At 37.3% G+C, this 23,000-nt stretch overlaps 1 protein-coding gene across 1 annotated transcript in view; it reads left to right on the top strand.

Moving 5' to 3' along the window:
• Positions 1-23,000, top strand: part of TFEC (transcription factor EC) — an 87,660-nt gene that overhangs the window by 47,296 nt on the left and 17,364 nt on the right. The window contains exons 2-3 of the mRNA XM_066550077.1: positions 6,074-6,316; positions 8,458-8,553. Of these exons, the coding sequence (XP_066406174.1) occupies positions 6,074-6,316; positions 8,458-8,553 (339 nt within the window). The remainder of the gene's footprint in view (positions 1-6,073; positions 6,317-8,457; positions 8,554-23,000) is intronic.

Here is a 23,000-nt window from a genome sequence, read left to right as displayed (position 1 = left end):
CCTCATTCTAATTCCTCTAAAATCATGGACTTTTGTATTGCATTCAGTAATTACCCTAGTACACAGCTTTGAGTTCAAGAATATGTTTGATAAAAGTATACCCTGGGTTTGGATATTCTATCTCTCCCAGAAAGTCATCGATAGTTTGTTTGAAGAAAGCAGTAGTTAGAGCACTTCCTTTTGAGTACTTCACTGTTTATGCACACAATTTCTGCTATGTCTCACTTCAATTTGTGGCTAGTGGCTCTTAACATGCTTTTTGTGCTAGCTTTCACATTCAAAATGTCCCATGAATTTCACAATTTTTTTTCACAAACTGACAACAAGAATATAACTGAGCTTCTTTAAGCTTTCATTGAAATATCCCTTTCTCAGTCTCCAATTACTTTCATAGTTCTTTTCTACATACTTTGTACTTTTCAACAGTGTTTCAAAAATATTTAGGGTAGAAATATTTTTAGGCTTCCATTATTTATCTCTCCTGAGCCATAAAAAAAAGCAGAGTAAAGCTAGGCCCCTATTCACTACCTTCTTTATACCATTTTTCCTTTCTTCCTCTAGCATCAGTGGGATGCTCCTGCTGAGTTGCTGGCTTGTTATGACCTCAAATTCTTTACAGACTCATTGCTTGAGGTGTTTACTTCATTGTTGCATCCTACATTTCTTCCTCCAGTACATGCAGATTCGTATCACTTCGACTGGGAACACTAGTCTAAAAATATTTATGCTTTTTAGTTTGTTTTATTTTTCATTAGTCCCAAATCACTGATGGTAAAAATGAGTAAAATGGTAAAATGGTAAAAATACAAGACTGAGCAGCCCCTCTTTCTGATGCTAAGCCTTTGCTGATCACTCTCTTATGCGTGCTCGTCAGCCAATGCTTAATCCAGTTTAAACACGCTTTATTGATACTGTGCAGTGCTATATTTTTAATTAGAATATTGAGTGATACTAAGTCATAAGGCACACAAAAGTTGAAGTGTATTATACCTACATCGTTACCTTTGGCAGCCTAACTTAAAATCTCATCAAAGAGCAGAAGTAGATTTGTTTGACAAGGCTTATTTTGCACAGAACTATGTTGACTAGCATTAATTATATTCCTATATTTTAATAATTTATTAATTGAATCTCTTTTCAGTTTTCCTATAATTTCTCTTGGGAATGATGTTGGGCTAAGCAGCCTGGGAATACAGATGTCATCTGCTTGCTCTTAGTGGAACACCTAGAAAGATGTAGCACTACTGCTTAATGAAATCAGTGGCATTGTTCATTCCTTCTTTAGGTCCCCTAAATAGCTATTTTTTCTTAAATTTGACATTCTATATATTCTTTTACTAGCAGAAGAAAAAATCCATCAGCAAATTGTGAAGTAAAACAGTTTATGTAATAAACTACTGAAAGTCTAGCTATGCCATTGTGCAACATATTAGAAATGAAAGCAAACAATGTCAATATGAGAAAAGATGTTACACAACTGTACTGCAGTGTTACAACATGATGATGTGTGCTCAAATTAGAAAGAGCAATTGAAGAAGTCTGAATATGCATCTGTAATTCTGAAAGGCTATTATATTCTTGTTCCCAGAACTGGCTTGTCAGTGAGATATAAAATAGAAATAGGTACAGTCAGTTTCCTGCGCACTGGGATCTTTTTCTGGATTAAAAAATCCATCTCAAAGTTTTCATTTCTATTTTGGCTTTGTGGAACTGGTGGAGTTATAATTTTTGCATTTGTGTTGGAGGCTTTTGAGTCCCTTCATGCTTGAAGTTTCTGGTTCTGAGTAGACTTTAAATTCACCATGTTCAGGAAAGCCAGATATTAAACCAAAGCAGTGCCTAGAAGGGAGTGGATAATCTATTAACTGCTAGGTTTTATGCTGTCCTTCATTCCTCAAATAATCTTAGATAATTAGCATTTACGGTACATTGCTAGAGCTGCTACAGGGCAATGTCTGGGAGGAGAACCAGCCCTTCATCTGCACAAATTCATCACCTTGCTACACTTTACAGATGCGCTATCAGGAGCACTTGGCAGGAAGGGCCAGGTAAGCCACTACACCATGGGCTAGAGCAGATGTACCAGTAGAACAACACTAAGTCCTGGGCTGTGTCTGAGGTTTGTCTGAGTCAGGGTCTGGATCATTAGGTGGTCACTGAGTGCCCATCTTTTGCTAGCTATCAATAGAAATCAGGCATACCAACAAGCAAGGCCATCCATCTCACAAAACAATAGGATGGCAGAAAGGCATTTGATAGAAAATGGTCTGCTGAGAGCTCGAAGATCTGCTTTAGCAAATCACACTGCTTAATTTTTGTCAGAGATGTGAATCCATGTTCCACAGATGTGCCAGATTATTGGATGCACTGTCCTGAAAGCATTTCAGGGTCTTCCTTCATGCTTTACTGCTTTAAACAAAGGACTAAATATTCATTGACCCACAGAGACAAAAAAAAAGAAGGTAACCCTATATTCAGACTGTTGTGGCAGTAAAAAGTGCATCAGCATCAACATCTGAATCTTAAAATTCTACATAAACTCTGGTAAAATATTGTTACAGATTATGGGAATTCCGCAAAAGATTCTAAATTGAAAAACTGGTCTCCTGGCACTGCTGGAGTATATCATATTAGGATTATTGGGAAAAAATTAAAAATTCTTCTACTCTGGAAAATATTTTTTCTTTTTTTTTTTTTTTTTTTTTTTAAGAAGGATTGTGTTTTGTGGCTCTAAAACATGCCCATGATTAAGGTCTCTAAGCAGCTAAGTCTATGTTGATCTTGGTTATTTTACTTGTGAGATTACTTTATGTGGAACTGATCTTTCAGTCTTTTGCTTTTTTGCATTTATTTTACTGAACTTCTAACGTGACACCATTCTTTTTTCACCAGACTTGACAATCGTTATTTATATTTTCTATATGCAGACGATCAATTCAAATTTCCCTGTCTCTTTTTAGATTTCTTTTGCTTCTTCAGGTTCTCAGGGCCTTGTGCAGAAAAGTGTTGAAAATCTCCAAGGACGGAGATTCCACAGCCTCTCAGGGCAACTGTGTGTGCCAGTGCTTAAATGCTCCTTGTGCATCATTAAAAGGAAACTCAAAATCAGGTCAAAGTTTAACATTTGCGATTTTTGCAATACTTACTTAAAAGAATTAAAGTCATCTGCAATATTCAGAAAATCTAAGTTGAAACTTACCTTCATACCGCTGATAAAAGATATAAGAGAAGTCATTCAACATCCCAATGGAGGATAAATCAGTCATGCTTGGAATGAGACACTGGACTATCTGGTTTTATAAAATTATGAGGATTTGAGTTTTTACTCCTAGTTCACACATATTAAATGGACAGTTCTAAAAATAAGTTCTACTTTTGAAGAACTTGACTTGAAATCTCAATATTCCTTTCTCACAGTATGAATTTCCCCTCCCCCCCAGTCCACTTTTATTATACATTAACAATATGATTTTAAAAATAGGTTTCCCATTCTGCTTTGTCTTTACATTGTGGTTTGAGTTTAAAAAGTCCTTTACTTTAGCAGTGAGTATTAAGAGTTATTTAGACTATATGAAGATGAAAATCAGGGCATAGATCTATTTTTAACCTCAAAGATTCTGCTTTGTAATGACTGTGACTGGCACAGTAAAGGGGTGGAGGGGTTTGCAAAACCACAGCAACATAGATCCTGTCAGCAAAGCTTTAGTTCTTTTTCTGCCTGTGTAAGTTCAGGACGGGATATAATCACTGAAAGATTTTCACACTAAATAAGCACTTCTGAAAACTGTTTTTTACTTAATCAGCAGTTAGCTGAATGTCTTACACAGATCTTCCCTTTGCCCAGTGGGATGGCCCTGTGGTGGTTCACTAAGAAAACAGGATGCAGAGAGATTTTGGTCTCCCACTAGCAATCTGCGGCCCAGAGGAAAAAAAAACAAGCCATTGACTTTTCAGCAGTTTTCTTGTAGCAGATCTATAAAAATTCCTTATTAAAAACACATTTAAAACAAGGTAGTATAGATCTTGGACACTGCAATTTTCTTATGTTTCCCATTTAATTTGAAGGTATACAATATTCTTGATTTTATGCTTCAGGTAGGCCTGTAGAAATTCTAAGGCAGAAATTCATTGCTTGTTACAAGGACTTCAACAGCTTCATTAAAGATAAAAAATTAGTAGGGGTGAAATGCAGTAAATGCAATTGTGGTCTGTGTGTTATCCAACTCCCATTTGTGCCACATAAAGAATCTGTGTTTTCAAAGCTGTTGACTGCAGAATTCTGTGCTGCTGGAAAGATTTTCATCAGTTTAGGTGCTGCAAGGCTCTGGGCAGTGTCACCCCGTGTGGATTCTGTCAGTGAGTGTAGAGTCCAGCACAATCATGAATTGTCCATGAAAGCTTCTGAAAGAGCAGCAGACACTGAGGGTGCAGAGAATCCTTGCTCCAGCCATCCAATGGGACATATTTATTTTCCCTTAATATATTTGATTTTGCTCAAAAATAATATTATGGTTTAACTGTCACGCAATAGATTACATTGGATTGTCATTTAAGAAAATGCTTGAGTATCTAATTTTCATTATGATCTTAATTATGAAGGACTAACTAGATGCATAAGTATCTGAATTATTTATGATTTTACATGTATCCTTGCACATGATAAATTAGAACTTTAACAGGGCATTAAACACTTTCTAAAACTATCACAAAAATCTAAGTTAAGACAAATAATGATGTAAGTAAATCCCAAATATACATGAAATTTTTGCAACCTTATATATTATGCATAACTTCCTGACATAAATCAGGGGAAAATCCAAACAGTGTATTTAAGATCTTATACCAGTATTTTAATGGAATATTATTTAATAACTTTCAGGTTTGTTTACATCAAAGTAATTAATCTCATATTCATTACTGCATGGCTTAGTCTTTTTTATATGAATTTAGTTTAAAGAAATTAGTTTAAAGAAACATAATTAAAATTATACTGTAACGATTAAAATAAAGTAGGTACTGCAATATGTACAAAAGCATGACTTCTTCAGATGAAAATTGCTTTTATGGCTATCTATCTCTGCTTATGTATTTTAGGGGAATCAAAAAGGAGTTTGCTTAAATGACTAAATATTTTTCAGAAAAAAGTCTTCAAAGATTTCAAAGCAATTTTTGCTATTATTTAACAAATATTAATCATGCTTACAAAGGCCAGTTGAGAAAAATTTATGATAAGACATTGTTACCAGTCATGCCATAGGAAGAGAAGAGAGCCACAGGGCTGAACTGACAGTAAGGTTTGTGTATGAAGTGCTCCTCTGGTAGTTTAATTCCAGAAATGTGACATTGATCTGAAAGGGGAGCTGTGTGAAGTGGCAACTGTCAATCTCTACAATCAAAGGATGACCCAAATTCTTACTCAATCGGCCATTTTGGCATGATCACTCAGTTTATGAAGCTCAATCCACTAAAAAAGTGATCTGTCCTCAAGAGGCACTCCAAGAAGTCTGCACAGCTTGTGGATAGTGAGCAGTAATTCAGAACTACAGCTTGGACTCTATTGCCAAACTACAGCAATGCCTCATTTTAGTGACTGTACTTATCATCAGGTGAGACAATTGAGGATTGAGGTGTGAATAAAGGTCTACTCCTGTTATTATTTAAAATTGGTTGGATGATATTTCTCTGTGCATTTATTTACTCTTTCATGTACAAAAGAGTCAATATTAATTTTAGGGTTCATATATGCATGTGGATTTGATTGCAGTGATCTCAAGAGAGATCACTTTTAACTGAGAAAAATGTGTAGCGTATTTCTGGTCTTTTCTCAGGAACATGGTTATCTTTTCTAATTCTGTTTTTCTTTATAATTATTCAGAGTGTTTGTTCACCCATGTAAGGGGAAAATGGTAAAGAAATAAAAATATGTAAGTGTGTAAAAGTGAAAAAAGTAATAATTCTATCCAAGTGTTATTAAAGCTGAATCTATTGATTTGAAATATTTTTAAGTGAGTATATGTGTAAATCCTGATACTAACAACTTGAAACTTCAGCAATTATTTCTTTTCCTTCCCAGGTACAAACACACTTGGAAAATCAGTCTAGATACCACATACAGCAGAGCCAGAGGCACCAGGTGAAGCAGTACCTGACCCTCGACACCAAGCTGTCCAGCCAGGCGCTGTCGCTGTCGCAGTCGCACGCAGTGCAGCCGCTGGGGGTGGCCTCCATCCTGCGGGGCGGCCCCATGGCCCCTGCCAGCGCCGGGGACAGCCCGGTCACCAAGCTGCTGGCCCTCGGGGGCCAACACGAGAATGCGGTAGGAGGGAGCTGGGCAAAGAATGGGGAACTGGGCTCTGTCCACTTCTACAAAACTGTTAGATCACCCTCCTTGCACTACAAGTGGGCAAGACGTGACTTTCTTAACTTTCAAGGGGTTATGGCACTTGCTTTCTGTGTCCTTTTGAACTATGTCGGTTGTTCTCTCACGTGCCTGTGAATAGCTTACTGCAGGATCCAGCTTTTAGACTGCTTCCAGATAAAATGTATTGTTGCATCTTTTTACATATACATCACATGTTGCTGTACATTTTCTGAATATGCACTTTGCAAAGAAAAACACCCTTTTTACAGATGGCAGTTGTTTCTGTCTGAAGGTATTAACCTAGCTGCATGAAAAATGTTAAATACAGATTACCTTCAATACATAACTGAAAAAAAATCACTTATTCATTTTTTTCAGTTTGCTGCTATATTTTTATGTGGGTTATCTTGAGTAAATTGGCAAAGATATGCTAACTTTAGTGCCACCATTGATTTTAATAGAGGTTCAGCTATAATACAATATCAGATTCTTAGCCAGTGTGAGATGTAGGTCATTATGGCTTTTAATACTTCAATAGATTTCAAAAGAGACTGTTTATTAGGTAAGAGAGGAATTCCTACAGAAATGAGAAATGGAGATGCTGTATCATGTCTTGGACTTTAATAGAACAGAAGAATCTTACAAATACACAATGACTCATTCCCTAAGCATGAGGGAGCCCATAAAGCTTCCTGGAGAGTTCATCTGGGGCCTCTCCATTCCTTCTGCATTGACAACTGACATTTTGAGTCAGGTGTATGGATTACTGGAGCGACTTTAAAATGCTATTTTAAATGGCCTTCGTGGACACCTATGTGACCACCTCCATGCTGGCAAAGTGCAGTGTGCTGAAACTGTTCTCAGGCATTTGGGGTCTGATCAGGAGCACGCCCTGTACCACTTTCCACCCTGGTGGAGACTGGGAGGGTGATACCTGGCACTGGCAAGATCCTGGCAGCTTTGCAATGATTTGGATAAATCTCATCTCAAACTCAGGGGGATGGATTGCTGTCAAAATGGGATTTCTTAATGTGGGTGTGCCCTGTGGTTAAGAGTAGACTATAGATATATTAGTAAATAATATAGAGCCAACACCCAGGTTGGTGCAGTAAACTGCTCTCCTTCATATTGCTTCATTGCCAGCATTTCTTGGTATCATTTTGGCCCTGATGGTGCTTTCCTAGATAAGTCTAGGCACAACTGCTGGCACAGTAGTACTGTGTTCTCTGGTTTTAGAGAGGTAGAGGAATGCATGCGTGAGTTGTGCTGGGCCATGTGGCCAAAACTTCTGTGTTGAAAGGTCCCATGTCTGTGTGATACTTTCATTGCACAGGACCATCTACAACTTCTTCAGCTTCCAAGAGCTGCAGATAACAGAGTTAAAAGTGACATGCTTATCATGGGATCTCTCCCAAAATTATATTGTGAATGAAACCAGACCATAATCATCATTGAAAACTCATGTTGGACTTTGGCCTAGATGTATCTAAGGCCTTCAAAGTACTCATTATTTCATCCCAAGTAATTATTGAGCTGCCTCAGTAGTTTTTGGCTCAGATTAGATTAAAACAGAGACCAGAAGGCTGTCTGGAAAAGTATCCAGTGTACTGCTAAACAAAGAAACCTCTACCTGCCCAAGAGGGCAGCATGTAACATCAAACCTGGAGTGACTCGTACAGTTGCAGAACCACAGGTTCCTTTCAGTCTTCCTGCACCAATGCAGCAATGCACTGTGATCAAGTTGACATTTGATCAAGATGATAGGTCACAGTTACAGCTTAACAATGCATTCCTGTCATCTGATCATGGCGCTGCAATAAGGGATTAAATACAGGCATGGGCTGGTGTTTAAGAGAAAGCTGTATCTTGCTAAACCACAACTGTTTTCACAAGAAGTAAAAAAATGTGAATATTTTATAGAAATGTTTGAATTATATTATTCAGAATTCAGAATTTGAGTTATTATTCAGAAGATATAAACTTCTGAAATTGTTTTATTGCTGTAATAGATATTCAAGATGAATCCTCTGTATTTTAAAAATAACTTTTCTCCATTATTATTTGTACTGATTTGTCTTAAAATATTATTTTATCAGATGGAAGAAGTTATTGAAGACATAATCAATATGGAATCAAATTTTAATGATGAAGGGATAGCTTGTTCTGAAACTCCTTTACTAATGCAAAGAACTGTAAGTATTTTGTTGGCCTTCATTTTGCTTTTTATACTAGAAAGCTTCTTTGAGTGATTCAAGCACATCACAATTCAGAGACTAAGGAATAGTATCAGTGGACTGTTCTTCTTTCTCTTCAGCTGATTGCATTTTTGCCAATAATTATTACAGAAAAGCGCACCAGTGTGGTGACACATAGTTGTTTTAAGTCGTCTGAATAGCATTTGGGGATCTAGCCCAGCAAAATGCCTGGTGCATGACCCATTGGAGTTACTGATGTCTTTGCAGTGCTAAAAATAATGAGGATAAAAAGTCTCTGGACCCTAGAAGGCCATTTAAAGCCTTGCTTAAACATCCTTCTACCGCAACTAAAAAAAAAGTTTAAAAACCCCCATGTAATAGTTTCTATGGTGCAGTGGTTTCTCCAGTATCTTATCCTGAAGCAAGGCTCTAGTTCTGGATTTTCATACAGACAAGTTGCATTTAGTTGAATAATTTCAAGAACAAATAAGAGGAAAGTTACGTCTTCACAAGAATTAATGTAACAAACTTCAGTTTTATGATGTCTCTTTGTGGATAAATGTGAGAGGACTAACAAAGGCTATTTATGTTTCTGTATATGTTACATATTTGAACAGGAAGGATGGAGCTCTTCTGGACACAAATCCACAAAGAGTGTTATTATTTATGAAAGTAATACATATCAATACGTGTAATCAATGCACTTTACAGAAGGATGTATGTTGTCCTTTCTACCCTAGCTGATGTCCAGAACTGGTTGTGCTCAGGGCTTTAAACTGTGCCGGTAAAGGGGAGCTTCCCCCTGATGAAGGCAGGAGGATTGTCGGAGGCTTTGACAATCCACCAAGGGCACGTCAGGATAGGTGCTGGCTCTTTATCGCCCTCTGGGGGAACAGCTTTTTCCGGCTAAAAGAACTTCCCTAGCTCCAAAAATACCTCAAGAGACAAGATTGCTACTCTTCTGTGTTGCCCACTCTACAGTCCAGCATTAATGCCAATTAAAATTTTCATGAACACCTGCTATTTGCATGCCAGATACAGAACTATTGCAGCTGGACTGATTTACACATATGTCTGTACAGAACATAGCAAAGAAATGGTCCCTGGGGAGTGAATTAATATTTTGGCTCAAATTGATGTGAGGCAGGGGAGGATAATTTCTGGTATGATAGCGTGGGATGGTGATGAGAGGCATGAATTCTGGGTTTTGGGTTGAAGTCATACTCCCTTCAAACCTTTTAAAATTGGATGATGTTAATCTGTCCTAATTCCAGGTTCATTAGCCTTTATCTTCAGCCTTGAAGGACATTTGTCTCTAAAATTTATTGAATACCTTACTGTTGATGAGGAAGAAAATCTGCAATGTCTTTTAGACCTTGATGGTATTGTACTTGCACAGATTTGGGACTCTTGAAGTGCCTCTGGGACAGGTATTTGGTATTTGGACTTTCATTTGTGCTGAGGAAATCAGCAGGCTGCTAGGTAAGCCAGGGAGCAGCACACATTTCCAAATTGCTCTGTTCAATACTGTGGCAAAATAAAGCCTGCCTTCAGCAAGGCAGGCAAACTGCACCGGCGTGAGGAAATGGAGTGGTGTCTCTGCTTCTGCTGTCTTCTCTTTCAGCACTGTGTACTTTAAAAATATGCAAACAAATTAGGCATATGGAGATGATCTCAGGCATTTAGCTCATGCCACTTGGTTTTAAGCCATCTTTCAAGCAAAAAACATCCTAAATCTGCCAGCAAAATTTTGGTCATAAGCTGTGCAATAGAGAAAGATAGAGATGCAGGTAGAAAATTATTTTTTTATATCCAGTTTTTCATTATCATATTAAACATAATGAAATTTCTTTATCTGAGCCAAACATGTATGTATTACAAGAGCATTGGACTAGGAGGCATGATCAAGAATGAGAGAACATCTAATTTCCTTGAGATGTGGTGGGTTTGTGCTGTACTTCAGCAAGGACCCACAGTAGCTCTGACATCTGCACAAGGTGCCTGCTGTGGTGGCTGACACAAACATAGAGTGAGATTACAGGGGAGACTGAGTTGCCTCTGTATCTGGCTGATTTTGGCTTTCTCTTTAAAATTCTCCAGCATAATTCCTAAGTATTTTTAGAATTTCTTTTTAGACTTTCCTTACTGGGGACTTGTCTTGATTTTGTAAACTGTGCAGAGTAATCTCTGAAACTCTGAAATGGACTGACTTGGTTTTCAGAATGTGGTAAAAGGCTCAGGTAATTTTTCAGCAAAATCTTTTCTTATAAAAGATAAATTCATGATGCCATTTTTCTTTCTCAGTGTTCTCAATTGCTTACTCAGTGGCTGAGTAACCTTTCCACTTTTTACAGTGCAACCTGTTGTGTGTTACAGTGAACTAATGTTTACTTTAGTTAAATGCACCCATGTACCATTTTAATGGCACATTAAATGAAGACATTGAATTCTGTGAGACCACTCATGTGAATAATTGCTCAAAGGCTCATTGTCTGACCCTGAATTAATGAATTACAGTTATGCATTAGTAGAATCAGAGAAGTGAAAATAAGAACATTCCTCCATCTCTCATTAAAATAATTACAGCTTCTGAGGAGTGGATTATCTGGCTTGTGTTTGGACCCAAATTTACAGTTTCATGAAACTGTCTGGTTTTGGGTGGTTACTTAAGAATTGTTTAAACTAAGGAATATTCTGGCTGTCTTTCTATTGCTCTTCAGAATACCCTAATGGCAGAAACCTACTTTTTATAACAATCTTTTATAAGTTCAGCTAAAATGTAAGACTAGTTTTCCCTACATGCAAGAGGCCTTGATTCCTATGAAAGAATTTGTAAACCAAATTATATATTTGTTGATAAAGCATAATTGAAATAAAATCATAACTATTCTTATGAACTATCATGTAATGAAAACTGTTTGTTCATTATGGAGAAGGTAAGACTTAATTTAAAAAAGACACCATTGAAGATGGCATCAATTTAAAGTAATTTTTTCTTGTTGTAATAATTTAGTTTTATGAAATTTTAATTAACAGACAGCAGAGTATTTGTTTATTATAAGACAATATTTTTCTCTAAGTATATATTCAGAGCAGCAGGTTTGTTCCTGACCATAAAAGAATCATTAAAAAAAATGAAACAACATATGACTGAGTTTTAGAAGTAAACAACTGTCATGTAGGTCAGATGTGGTGACAGACATTTGAAAAATAAGTACTTTTCATTTTTATCAGAAGTTCATTCTTATTCAAAATCCTTACAGTCTATTTAACATTCTGTAGTGAATTTAAAGTATATTAGTACTTCCAAATGTTCAGAACATAGGAAGTGTAGATGTTTAGGTCTGTTAATACAAAGCATATATCACACTATCATTAATAGTCTAGGGCAGGTATCAAAAAGCTCTGCTCTACATTGCTTTAATATCAGCAAAGAGAAAAAATTAAGAAACATATTAAAGCAGATGTTGAGAACATTAGTCACAGTGAAGAGAGGAAAGAGCAGAGTTAAAAATTAGGATCTCTGTGCTTTTCAAGGTGTAATTTAACAACATGTGATCTTATGAATCACTTCTTTGTACTAAATGTTGTTTTGCTTTGATAATATACATACACAGCCCTAGGACTCACCAGTAAACCCAGTAATCTAGCAAACACAGTGGAGATCTGTATGAAAACAGTTGGCAATTTACTAGTACTTTCATTCAGAAATAACTGTTGCAGTCCAAATAATCCCTGTACAACTGGGATAATGCTCTCTACTTGACATGCAGTCCACTAAAATTTATGGCAAAAGCATTAGGAGATTGACTGGCTTGGAATGAGAATGAAGTGAGAGGAAGTTTATGTTCTGCAATGGTATGGGCCTCTCTTGCACAGACTTGGGTGGCACCAGCAAGAAAAATAATTTAATCCTGTGAATGTTTACAAGGATTCTAAGTTGTATTTTTTTTCTGGTGCACAAAACATGAGCTTTCAGCACTATTTTTGAAGAAGCCTGGGGTGAGAGGCTCTGTAGCAATCAGATGGCTGGGAATGAGAGCTAAGAAGTAGTTGCAGAGCAATGCTTCAGGCACTGCACTGCCATGAAATTGGATTTCAAAAAGCCACCAGGAGAGGCCCAGCTGCTGATATGTTGAATCAGTTCAGCTCCATGTTGCTGGAGTAGTCAATACTGAACGACTAAACTAAATGGAGCAGTTGATTTCAGATTGGAAGAAAATTGAAAGCTACTTCATGGAAAACCTTTTCATTCAATTTTTTTCCACATCCAGTACCAAATAAAGCCAAGAAAAAACTGTTTCCATGTTGATGTAGGAAGAAATTATTTACTGTGAGAGTGGTGAGACATTGGAATGGGTTGCCCAGGGAAGTTGTGAATGCCCCAACCCCAGCAGTGTTCTAGGCCAGGCTTGATTAAGGGCTTGAGTAACCTGGTTTGGTGGGAGGTGTCCCTGCCCATGGCAGGGTACTATATGGTTTTTAAGGTCCATAACAACCCATTAACATTCTATGATACTATGATTTATTTGTAATATTTAAGAAATGTTTTTTTTAACTATCCCCTTGAATGACCTTAGCAGCAAGAATGTTGAGAAAATAATTAAACCAGTACCAGAGAAGGGAAGCCAAAGCCCCTGGGCATGCTGGAAGTCAGGGGTTGTGTCAGCTGTGAGCTGGGGAAACAGCTGGGCAGGGGGAAGGTGGCAATACACTGTAAAGGTGGTGCCTTGCAATGGGTCACCTCTTCAGGGATCTTCTGATCACTGCTTCACTTTAATTTCATACACTCATAGTTCACTATTTTACCAAGACTGGGAGCTACTCTTTATTTCCAGTCTGCTTGGGAGTCAAGTCAGTGGGATTGCTTCACTTCTGCCACTCTTGCAGGAAAAGAGCTGGTGGAGAAAACCCTCAGTGACTGCATGGCTTACTTGTATTTGTTTTGCTCCATTGGCATTTGGAAAAAACCTTGTGTTGTACAGGTACGGAGTAGAAGTTAGATAAGGATAGGACAGATAGATGTTTTTCTTCTTTAATTTTTATGATTCTATTAACTGCAGCTGGTATAAAGTTCTGATTAAATCTGTTAACTCTGTATTTGATTTTAGGGAGACACTATTTATTAGTAAAAGCATGGTTCACTCTGTCTGCAAAATCTCACTGCTATTACAAGGTCATTGAGGTCACAGTTTCTCATCATGACATTATTAATTTGTATTTGTATTAGTTATTTGTTAAATATGGATGGTGACTATCTGGATGGATTGCAAAAGCTGCTGTCTGTCCCATTCTCAGAATCATACAGAAGGAAGAAATTCAAGTAGGTATACTCCAAAGTGTTTTATTCAACAAGTCCTGCAATTACTCAGTCATGAAGTAAAGCCAGCTTTCCACTAGAGGTGCATATAGCATTGCTGATCTAGGCAGCCCCCTACTGCATAATCACAAGTACTTTTTTATTTTGTGAATACTGATGTAATTTGGCAACCCTTATAAGTTGATAGAATCTGCTAAAGTTCAAAACCATTTTAGAGAAAGGGCCAGAGTAAACATTAACAACCTCATTTGCTTAGGTTGGCTAACTTGAAAAGGCTGCATAACATCAATGAAAATGCTTTGTCAATCACATTCTACACTAGATTAGTCTTAAAGTCCAAGGAAGAAACAAAGTTCACCTAAGTATATAAACTTCTGTCTAGCACTCTCTGGTATCATTTACATGTTTAACAAAAAAGAAAAATGAAGGAGAAGGAGCAGTCAGTAGCTATTGAGGAAATCATAGACGCCTCAAAAATAAAACTGGTGAGCAAATATTTTCTTTGTCTTCCTTCAATACTATAGAAGTGTTAGGTAGGAAATTGTGTCTTTCAGTTGCTTCAGTTGCAAAAAAACTAACTATGAAAAGCACAAATTCAGAACTCCTCAGGCCTGTTTCCTGCAGCTGGAAGTATCTTTTGTTATCACTGCCACTGCTGTTTTGAATGTCATGCGAATGTCAGATGAAGGCTTGCTTTTGGTATTTCACACAATTTAGTAGTTTGAGGTGGAAATGGGCAGTGTACAGCCCTCTTGCCTGCACAATTTACCTCATGCTGTAGAAAAGGTCTTCACAGAAAAGGGCATACATTACTTTGGGTCAGGAGAAGAACTGTGATCTACTTTTACATAGCTGCAGCATTCAAAAGCTGTGCAAAATGACCAAAAAGCTCAGCTCTGTCTCTGGCACACTAACAGACCAATGCCTGCTAATCCTTCTCTATTTTGGGGGTAGAGCTCTGGCTAAAGGGAGCTAAAAGACTCAATTTTCATGCAACTGTAGTAAAGTTTCCATAACTCTGAAACTAAGAGAAATATTCTTTTTTTCTTCTCTGGTTTCCTCTTTCTAAAAGGTAATTTTCTTTTCTCTTCTCTGGCTTCCTCTTTCTAAAAGGTAAACAGACAGAAATGAAAGTATTATTCAAAAATATACAGTTGTTTGTATGTAAGTACCTCTTACAAACATGGTCTTTATCACAGACCTTAACATTTGTTTAATAGCAGTAAGAGAAAAGGATAGTTAAAACAGGTTTCTAACTCTCCCAGTATTCATTCCTTATTAATTCCAAGCACCTGTGCAGCAGGATCTGCCAGCAAATTCCTGCTGTTTGGGGCCACCAAGAAGATTTTGTTTTATCCCAAAGCCTCTACTGCATCTTGTGTTGTTCTCTGTATACAGCAATGCAAGACTTGAAGTCCCTAGGACGTGGCAGGCCATAAAGAAGATTATATTTAGCTCACTGCTCTCTGCAGCATACAGGTTATGATGTCTTCTGGAGAGAAAGTTTATGAATCTCTGTCAATGGCATTTACATAGGTTGAATAAAAGACTTGTGAGCAACAATGGTGGCTACTTTGCTCTCCAGGTGCAGTCCAGCTTTTTACTGCAAGACAAAACTACCTTGTGGAAAACAAGGATTGCTTGTCCATTTTGATAAATACACTTCCAAAAGTACAACTTTAATGATCATCTTAGCACTTCCTTTTCCATCAGCCTAGGCCTTCAATGCCCTTTAATATGTGTGCAAAGTAGTTTATTAAGTAGCTATTTACACTATATTTAAATTTATATTTATACATATTTATACTTACACTAGAAATATGCATTTATGAATTTATCCGAAATCAAACACTACAGAAAGGATTTTCAACCAAAATGAAATTCTGCATGGTACACCCATGTGGAAACACTAGAACACAGAAACCTTACTTCAATATGTCCAGAGACTTAGGTGTTAGATGACATCTCAGAGGACACATTATAAAGCATAAAATATATAGAGGATATTATAGAAATAAATGTCTTTTTCACTCCTCCCTCAGCCTTATTTTTCCACTTTTTTTGTGCTTTTCATTGCTTTTAGAGGCAGAATTTAAATGATTTGACATATGCATTTGCATGCTGTAACCAACAAAATTGAAGTAAGGTGGAACCAGGAATTGGTGCATTAGCTAGTGTTACTTGTGAAACAACAGTAAAATAGCTAACAGATCTATAATTTAATTGGCATATTTTGTTTTCAGAACCTGGGGTTTAGTGGGAAGTACTCTTGTGAATTGATTTCCAGCTGCAAGCTGGATGATGACATTATCACAGCATCACTTAACTTCTGGACTGTGTTTGTTAATTTTGTGATCAGAAAAGTAAGAAAGAGCTAAAAACATACAATTAAAGGTAGTAATTGAAAGGGCATGTATGTCATGCAAAAGGTCAATTCTCCAGAAAATTCCTTTGCTTGGTCATATTTGATCAGACATTTATCTAGACAATGGACTTCTAAGTATATGACCAGGGCGGAAATGTACTATGACTGGAATATGAAGAGAGTCCATTTTTCTCTGATGAATAATGAACCACCTTGATGATCATTATTGGATGATAAAAAATGAACCAGTTTTCATGCATAATATATAGTATCTGATATAATATATCTGAACATTAAGTCCCTGGTTGAGGATTGTGTAATTATGAAACATGTTAAAGATAAATATAGAAGGGGATACAATTTTTTCAGATGAAAACAAATCTGAGAAGAATAGTATTTTCTGCTAGTCTCTTTGCATAATAAAAAGAGAAACTGGAGCATTTTTTTAATTGTTATTGCTGAAGACCATTTGTACTCAAATATAAGTATGTTTTATTGCAATTGCAAAAGAACCAAGAATATTTAGCTGTAAATGGAATCTTCTAGATTCTGAGAACAGTACACTGCAACTTCTTTGGCAATTGATAGTGCAAACACATCCTTACAAATAAAAAGGATAGCACAGCTTATGTTCAACTTTCTTCAAGCAGCACAGCAATTGAGAAAGGAAGCTGAACCCTAGTCTTTCCAGCACAGTACTTGTATTGACAAGATTATGCATCCTGTCTGCAATACATTTGAAAAGATGAAAAGTCACAGTTTATTAAAACACACATTGAAGATACAAGAACTGCCCCAGTTTTCCCCTTGTCAAAACCTGCAAATACCCATTACACCAGGTATTGTTATTTAGAAAATGGATTTGTTAATATGTGTTAATATACATTTATTGATCAACTCACTAATTGGTCAAATCCAGTGCATATTTTGAGGTCAATCTGTGAACCTGAGAGATTGAAAAAGGGTTTTGTTTACCTGTCATGAATAAATTGTAAAGGTATGACAAGCAATCAACTGTGTTTTTATGTTTGGTACCCCAGTACCACAAACATGAACTTTTATGGCATATGTGAAATGAACTGTGGACACAATTTAATATTGAAATTTTTGTATTTGGGATGCATGTATGGGATAAAAAGGTAAACATTGTGCAAAATTCCTACTTTTGTGGGTTCTTTTTTCCTTTAATTAAAATGATTAAGCGAGAAACACATTGAAATAGATGTGTGCTACATTTTTTGTGGCTAAGAAGAAGTAGCCTCATTTTACAAAACTGTTCCTTGAAGTGTCGCTATCAATTAAGCTCGTGAAAACATGATTTAAATGGGATATATTTAGGGGTGGGAAATGATAACATATTGCACTAATCTTTTGTTTTAGATGCAGTCTGAGTGAGTACCAATTTTTTCCAAGAACCAAAACAAATTTTCTCTCGCAGATACAGTACTCAACCTTTCAGGTTAGGCAGCTACATAGTTCTCTCTCTTCTTGTGACAAGTAAAGCCACATGTGTAGTGGTTCCCTCTTAGGTTTGCCAAGTCTGCAGGTGCAGTACAGGAGATCTGACCATGTGTAATAGGGTGAATGATCCTCAGAATGCTCTGCACAGCACAGCAGCTGCTGTGGAAATGGGCCACACACTGCTACTGCAGGAAACAGGCTCTCTTGGTGGGTTGTTTGTCTGCAGTTATTAACCCTGGAAAAAAGGATAGCAAAGGAAGATCCTGCTAGCAGGACTATTCCTGTAACTTGCTTCCCACTTGCCTCTTTTCATGAGCACTTCTGATCCAAGCAGAATGAAGATGTGTGGTAGAGGCAGTCTGGTCATGATCTCTATCTTCTCTGGGGACATTCTGACCTTTCTAATCGCACTTGGGCTTGTGAGTCTGACTGTGAGGAAATGAGCCCCTTGGAGAAATGGCAGCAGTATAACAAGACAGGCTATCCTGTTGTCTGTTTGCAGGTTCCTCAAGGGAAAGCAGGCTGGCTGATGAACTGTTTTGACCTGCCAGGACAGTCCAGATACCTTTGATGAAGAGCTCTTGATGTCCTAGGGTTTGGCCATTTTAGACAACTAGAACACGTCAGGTGTCTGCTTTTTAAAGATAAACACACCCTCCTTCATCCCTGACTAGTGACATCCTCTGGGTATATGGAGAGCTGTTTCCTACTGGAATTAATCTTTTTTAGCTAGTCCTGCATATCCAAGGTTTGCTGTTGACAACCTTGTGTGTGAACACATTTTAGTAAAATGCAGTATAAGTTATTTAGAAAGTAACTGAACAGAATTCCTTTCAGGCCAAGGAGCAAGCTAAAGAGACAATAAAGTTTTTCTATTTAAATAAAAAAATATATTAATGAAGTGCACTGATAACCAATCCTTGATCTCAGTTTACCTAATATTTTCATAAGTGATCTTGGAACAAAAAGATACATTTATGCTGATGAAATTTACTGAGGTACCAAAAGTAAAAATATTGCCAATACAAAGAAGGATGAGGATATCATAGAGGAAGAATTATATGACTGTGATGACAGAATGGTCTAAATGGAAGAAATGTAATAGTACTGAGTGGAAGGTCATTCATTTAAATACTAATAACAGGAATGTCTGCAGTAAGATGAGAACTCATTAACTGGAGATGACAGAAAAAGATCTGGCTACATTAGTTGTTCAGGGGATAGTATAAGCCATCAAAATGATGGGACTGCATAAAGGAGATAAATATGATCTTAGTATCCATCATGAGACTGATTTCCAAGAGACATGAGGAAATATCCAGTGAGGGATTCACTGGGCACGAAACTCTTTGAATGCAATAGGCAAAAAAAGGTGTCCAGCCTTCAGAAATACTAATTTGAAGCAGAAAAGGTAGAGAGATGCTCTTGTTAGAACATATCATTGCATGGGAAGGCTGCCTGAAGAATCACAGCCTGGCCCATTTAGCAAAGCAAAGTCTCCAGGGAGCTATGTTCACTCCCAGCAGTCACCTGCGGGGCGGGGACATTAAACAATGGCATATGTCTTAAAGGAACACAAAACAAAATAAAATTTGTCTATAAATGGAAATAAAAAGATAAGATTTTTAACAATAATTTGCGATCAGTCAACTTTTTAAACATACTCCAAATAAAAATATTGGGGATGTGAAACCTAACTGATTTTAGACAGAGCATTATTGGCTCATGAACTAGATTATGTAATGATATGTTAAATGAACTCAATGTCCAGGAAATGCTTTTAAGTCCAAGACATGGACTAAAATGGACATTACCATTTTCAGCAGAATTCTCAAATTAAGAAAATTCTAGCTTTGGAAAAGGGTTGGGCTGTTATTTTCTAGCTGTGCAACACTGACTGTGATACAACCATGATCCTTACAGACTTGAATTTTACAGTAAGGCAAACATATTGTGCAAAGATTAGCCAAAATTGAAAAATACTTGAATAATAGGTGATCATGCAAATGAACACTCTTGTGACATAGATCTGTTCAGGGACTAGAAGTCAATTGGCATAGACAATCTGTATTGATATATTTTATTGCTGCATTCAAAATTCTTCTCTTGGAAAATATGGAAATGCTAAGTCTTCCTTAAAATTACATGATATTTACCAACAGCTATCATGATATAAGATTTGGAATACCACATAATTCCATTTCATAAGGCAATGTCTTTCACTTAATGTTTTCCTTTATAAACCCACCCCAAACTTGGTATTAGAGACTGCAAATTGTGATCAAAGCTGTCCATTGCTAGTCATCCATGCTCTTAATAAACCTTTAGTATTTGCTACACAATCCTGCCTGCACAGCAGTTCAGACCCAAGTGTTGAACGTAGCAATGTTCTCTCGATGAGACCTCCATAGGACTTCCCCTGGACGCTGTCAGCAGCACAAGGTCACAGGCCCCTGTGAGGTGTATTCACTCAGGTAGTCCAGCTGAAGTTTGCTTTTATAATTGGTCTAAGCTTCAAAGTTGAGTATCTTTCAGGACTGAGCCCCATAAATGGAAATTCTCATGTTCCAGTCTTTGCACACAGGCATTGAAGATCCCATGACACTTTATACAAAAGGAAGAATGTTAACCCCAGTGTCCTTGCCAAATGCTAACTTCGTTAATTACAGGCTGCTTTCTTCAATGCTCCTTGCAGTTTTAATTAGAAATTGTATTATTCTCTATACTACATTGTCACTGGTTATTCCCAGTTAACCATTTGCTGGGCTAAAGGCTGTTGATCTTGCGTCCAAAGCTGGCTGTATTTCAGAAGTGGGAAAGATGGCGTATTATATTCTGCCATTTTTAATATTTCTGTTCTCATTTCTTACAAGCCGCTTGCATTTAAATTCCTTGAAACATATACATAAATATAAGTATCATGAATGCAAAATATAAGTATCATGAATGCAAGGTTTGGAAATTATGTGACTTACAAGGACTTCTCAGAAAAACACAGGTGTGAACCAATATGAGACCTGCAAGATAAATGATTTGCTGGTACCTAGGAATTTTCATACTGTGTTTCCACATCTAAATTGAAAAAAAACAATATGCTTCTGATATGGTGGAATCAGCTGGATTTTTAAAGTATTTTGGGATTCATCAAGTTTCACAGTGCTGTAGAATTGTAAGATCATCATTGTACACATATTGTATAATTGTGCCATTTTAAGTGATTCATACCTTTAGTAGCATTGTGTTGAATTTTTGTGAAATTATGTGTGTATAGGTATATAAACTTATCTTTTAATGTAGGGCTGGAGGCTATTTGAAGCCTCAGTACTGCAAAACCTTTCCTTGCTTAAACACTAGAAGCAATATATTGCATTATGATATATGGAATTTTGGTCCACATCCAAACAGCTAGATATATTTTGACTCACAATTTCTATAACATATTGTGCTATATATTTTGTTTTTATAATTTGAAAATTAGTTGCTTACAGATGTCTACATTTCTAAAAGAACTTCCTGTTTTGTCAGACAAAAAGTATGTTTCCTCATGTTGTATCAAAATCAGCCAATTTTTACTGTAAGACTGCTCTCAGTGTGTAGTAACATTAGCAAAGAAATTCCTTGAAACTTTCTATACTTGATATTAATGCAGAGCAAATTCAGGTAGACAGTTTCAACAAAATACTTTGATGCATTTTTTAACTGTATATTATAAAAGTCTCTGGTAATCAGAAAATGTATTAATTTTAAAGGAATTCTTTCTTATGTGATTTTTAAAGTAAAAGTTTATTTGGAGATTTTCACATTAGGAGCCCAGTGAGATTTCCTGAGAAGGTACATATGTTGCAGGGAGGCCTGCAACATTCACCCCAAACTTTCTTCAGAGTCAAGAATAAGAGACAGAGATCATTCAGTCCATTTTGAAACACTGTTTTGGTGTCCAAAACAGGTCATATTTATCAATCTCTATTTCTTCTCCTGATCCAGAATCCCATCACTGAGAATTATTCCTTGCACACTAATTCATAGCAGATTTTTTTGTGCTAACTATGAATGAGTGTGCGAAACGGAGACCACCAGTGGCCATATCGACAAAGCCACTTATCTGTCATAGTGGCCATTGCAATATAATTCAGATTTCTACTGAATTCACAGAAGAAAGAGACAGTTGATAGTGCAATTGGCACTAACTTTCCATAACATTTCTTGTCGCATGTGTCAAGTTGACAGGCCTGTAGTTCCTCCATCTTCCTTCTGGCCCACCTTGTAGGTGGGCATCACATTTACTCCAATAACTGTGACCTCCCCAGTTAGTCAGGGCTTATGGTAAATGACTCAAGATGGCTCAGTGAGGTCCTCTGGCAGCTCCCTCAGGGCCCTCAGGTGCGTCCTCTGTGGCTCATGAACCTGTGTATATCTAAGTGGTGGAGCAGGTTGCTCACCATTTCTCTTGGCTTCTGAGGTCTTCATTCTGCTGTGTCTCCCGGGTCGGGTAGCTGGGTACCCAAGGAACAAGTAGTACTACTCTTAAAGACTGGGGTAAAGAAGGCATTAAGCACTTCAGCCTTTTCCTCATCCTTTGTCACTGTATCTTCTTCCACATCCAATGCAAACAGGAGGATTCTCCTTATCCCTCTTTTTGTTATAGAATCATTTTTCATTGTCTTTTACAGCAGTGGCCAGATTAAGTTCTAATTAGGTTTTGGTCCTTCTTATTTTCTCCCTGCATAACCTCACAACATCGTGGCTGTCCTCCTCTTGAGTTGCCTTCCTCTTCTTCCGCTATGCTTTTTTCCCCTCAGTTCCAGCCAAAGCTCTCTGTTCAGCCAGGCCAGTCGTCCTCATTGGCTCATCTTTTCACACATGAAGATGTCTTGCTCCTGCTCCTTTAACATTTCCTTCATGGTACTGCCTTCCTGGACTTCTTTCCCCTTCAGGACTGCCTCAACCAGTCTCCTGAACACGCCAAAGTCTGCCCTCTGAAAATCCAAGTCTTGCTGACCCCTCTCCTCACTTCCCCAAGACTCAAAAACTTTATTGCTTCATGATCGCTGTGCCCAAGGTGGTCTCCACCTGTCAAATCTGTACAAGTGCTTGTCTGTTCACAAACAGCAGATCCATCAGTCACCTTCCCTAGCTGGTTTGCTTACCAGCTGTGTCAGGAAGTTAGCTGTCACACATTCCAGGGATCTTCTGCACTGTTGTTTCCTTTAGGCTGTTGTACTTCCAGACAACCTGTGGTAAGTTGAAGTCCCCCTTGGGAACAAGGGCAAGACTTCTCTCAGCTGCTTATAGAAAATT

Source organism: Molothrus aeneus, chromosome 5, assembly GCF_037042795.1.
Source record: "Molothrus aeneus isolate 106 chromosome 5, BPBGC_Maene_1.0, whole genome shotgun sequence".
Classification (NCBI taxonomy): domain Eukaryota; kingdom Metazoa; phylum Chordata; class Aves; order Passeriformes; family Icteridae; genus Molothrus; species Molothrus aeneus.
Note: the sequence above shows the minus strand (reverse complement) of the source record. Positions and strands in the feature narration are given on the sequence as shown.